The 2,051-nt window shown below is 38.9% G+C and overlaps 1 protein-coding gene across 1 annotated transcript; it reads left to right on the top strand.

The window, feature by feature from the left end:
• Window positions 1-386: 386 nt before the first annotated feature.
• Window positions 387-1,564, top strand: LOC108355825 (uncharacterized; the record flags this gene model as incomplete). The annotated part of the gene is made up of 2 exons (XM_017606959.1): window positions 387-845; window positions 901-1,564. Coding segments are annotated over exons 1-2 (766 nt in total), but the record flags the coding sequence as incomplete, so codon positions are not given.
• Window positions 1,565-2,051: the final 487 nt, after the last annotated feature.

The following is a 2,051-nucleotide window of genomic DNA, read 5'->3' as shown; positions in this document are numbered from 1 at the left end:
AATGACAGTTGGACAGCAATAAATTTTATCTTATGGAGACGGCCAGTGAGCTTTTCCAAGAGAAATAGCAAACAAACGGCCCATGGTTGCATTTTAGTATCGAGAAAGATTGCCAGAAACTCATTCGCGTGTGAACAACTAAAAAGCGATTTCAGAAATTTTTCCTGCAATTCGCCTTTCGGAAATAAAAACCTCTTTCGAAAGACACTTTCCATGCCAGGTGTGACTGCTTATGCAACTGATTTCTCAATTTGACAGCCTTTCCGAAATTTATTGCATCGAAATATATTGCAACGTCTGACACGCTCTTATGAATGAACAAAAAGAAGAAAATATATTCGTCAATAACAAGAAAATAAAAACAAAGCAGATAAAAAACTAACAAAACAACAAACATTAAACAAACTGTAATCGAAATTAAGATGGTGGTGTAAACAGCTACAAATTCAATTTAAAATTGAGTATGGAAATTGTGCAATTAGGGCGGTGCAGAAACGCCCTTTTATTAGAAAAAAAGAGTTCATGGAACACTTCTGCTCTTGAATATACTAGTGCACACATCGAACAGATGAACTGCCGACACCGGCTAGCGTAATACTGGGATGATAAAATCGTATCGTCTTGGACTAGCTTTATGAAAATTCCAGTGGCGCGAAAAATGACATTTGACGTCAACTACAAAACATTAGATTTTGTTTGCAATTTTCTGTAGTTGTATTTAATATTAAATAAATGATCTGGCGATGAGTGATTCTGCTTATAAACTTAAGTACCAAAAATATAAAATACGTGTTAAAACTTGGGAGAAGGATTTTAAACGAAAATATTCTCGTATTCCATCTAAAGTAAGTAACCAGCTCCATATAACAATCAGCTGTATATAATTATTTTTTGTTTTAGTATGATATTCGAGAGGCGCCGCAAGAAATACGAGATTCTTACAAAATGTATTATAAGTTGAAGACTTCATTTTTGGAGGACACGTTGAATGATGTATTTGATGATGACGGATTCAATGTGTTGGAAATCTCTCAGGATGAATGCCATTCAATTGGAAAACACCACAACAATGAAAGTCTAGAGATGTCCAGCAGCATTGCAGCATTAGTTGGCGGTAACACAGGTTCCAGCATTCTCAATGAATTCAACCAGTGTGAAGAGCCAGCACGGCCGATTGCAAAAAAGGATTACGGAGAAAAAGTTGTTAAAGTATTTGATGCTGTAGAACTTTGCGAGTCAAATGAAAAGGCATGGGGCCCTGAAGTAAGCAAAAAACCCATTACGAAGGATGGAACAAAATGCCCACAAGAAGTTGACAATTTAAAAAAACCCTTCTTGTCTAATTTATCTGCCAAACTTTTTAAATCTACATCATTCAGCAAGCGCAATCCCAGAAAATCGCTTTCGCGTGCAAATTCGGAAACAAATTCGCAACTATTGCGACAAGAAAGTGCTCCCGGTATATGTCAACGTCCTGAAATACTACCCGATTTAGAGACAATCTTAGTCCAAAAGGCGAAAGAACAGCAATCAGCAGCTCTTACTGCTAATCCTTTGCTTTCAGGTAAGTGCATAGCTGTATGAACTTGATTTGGATTTCGGATTTTTGGACATATTTCAAAATGTGTTAATCCAACTAATTATTTTAAACTGCACAAAAAGTCACCAAATTTTTGGGATGCTGCTGTTGTTGTTGTAGCGGCTACAACAACCCCTCCCTGATCGGCTAATATCTCAGTCGTTGTCGTCAAGCTCAACTAACGGAAGCCCTAAGAAGCGTGTAGCCTCAATGGGGTCGGTCCACAGGGACAAAGGCGTTAGTTTTTTCGGGTTTTCCGGGCAAATGAAGAGATGTTTCAAGTCTGGGGTGTCTCTCCGCAAGCCGGACACTCATTTGGCACATCTGCGTCTAATCTGCTCAGGTATGAGTTTAACCTGCTGCAGTAGCCCGAGCGAAGTTGAGCTATTGTGGTTCTAGTTTCCCAAGGCAGATGAAGCTCCGTCTCGTTGTTGTTGTTGTTGTTGTAGCGGCTACAACAACCCCGCCCAGA

This window comes from Rhagoletis zephyria, unplaced genomic scaffold (genome assembly GCF_001687245.7).
Source record: "Rhagoletis zephyria isolate East Lansing unplaced genomic scaffold, Rhagoletis_zephyria_1.1 Rzeph_scaffold_50613, whole genome shotgun sequence".
Classification (NCBI taxonomy): Eukaryota; Metazoa; Arthropoda; class Insecta; order Diptera; family Tephritidae; genus Rhagoletis; species Rhagoletis zephyria.
This window is presented reverse-complemented; position numbering and strand designations above follow the sequence as displayed.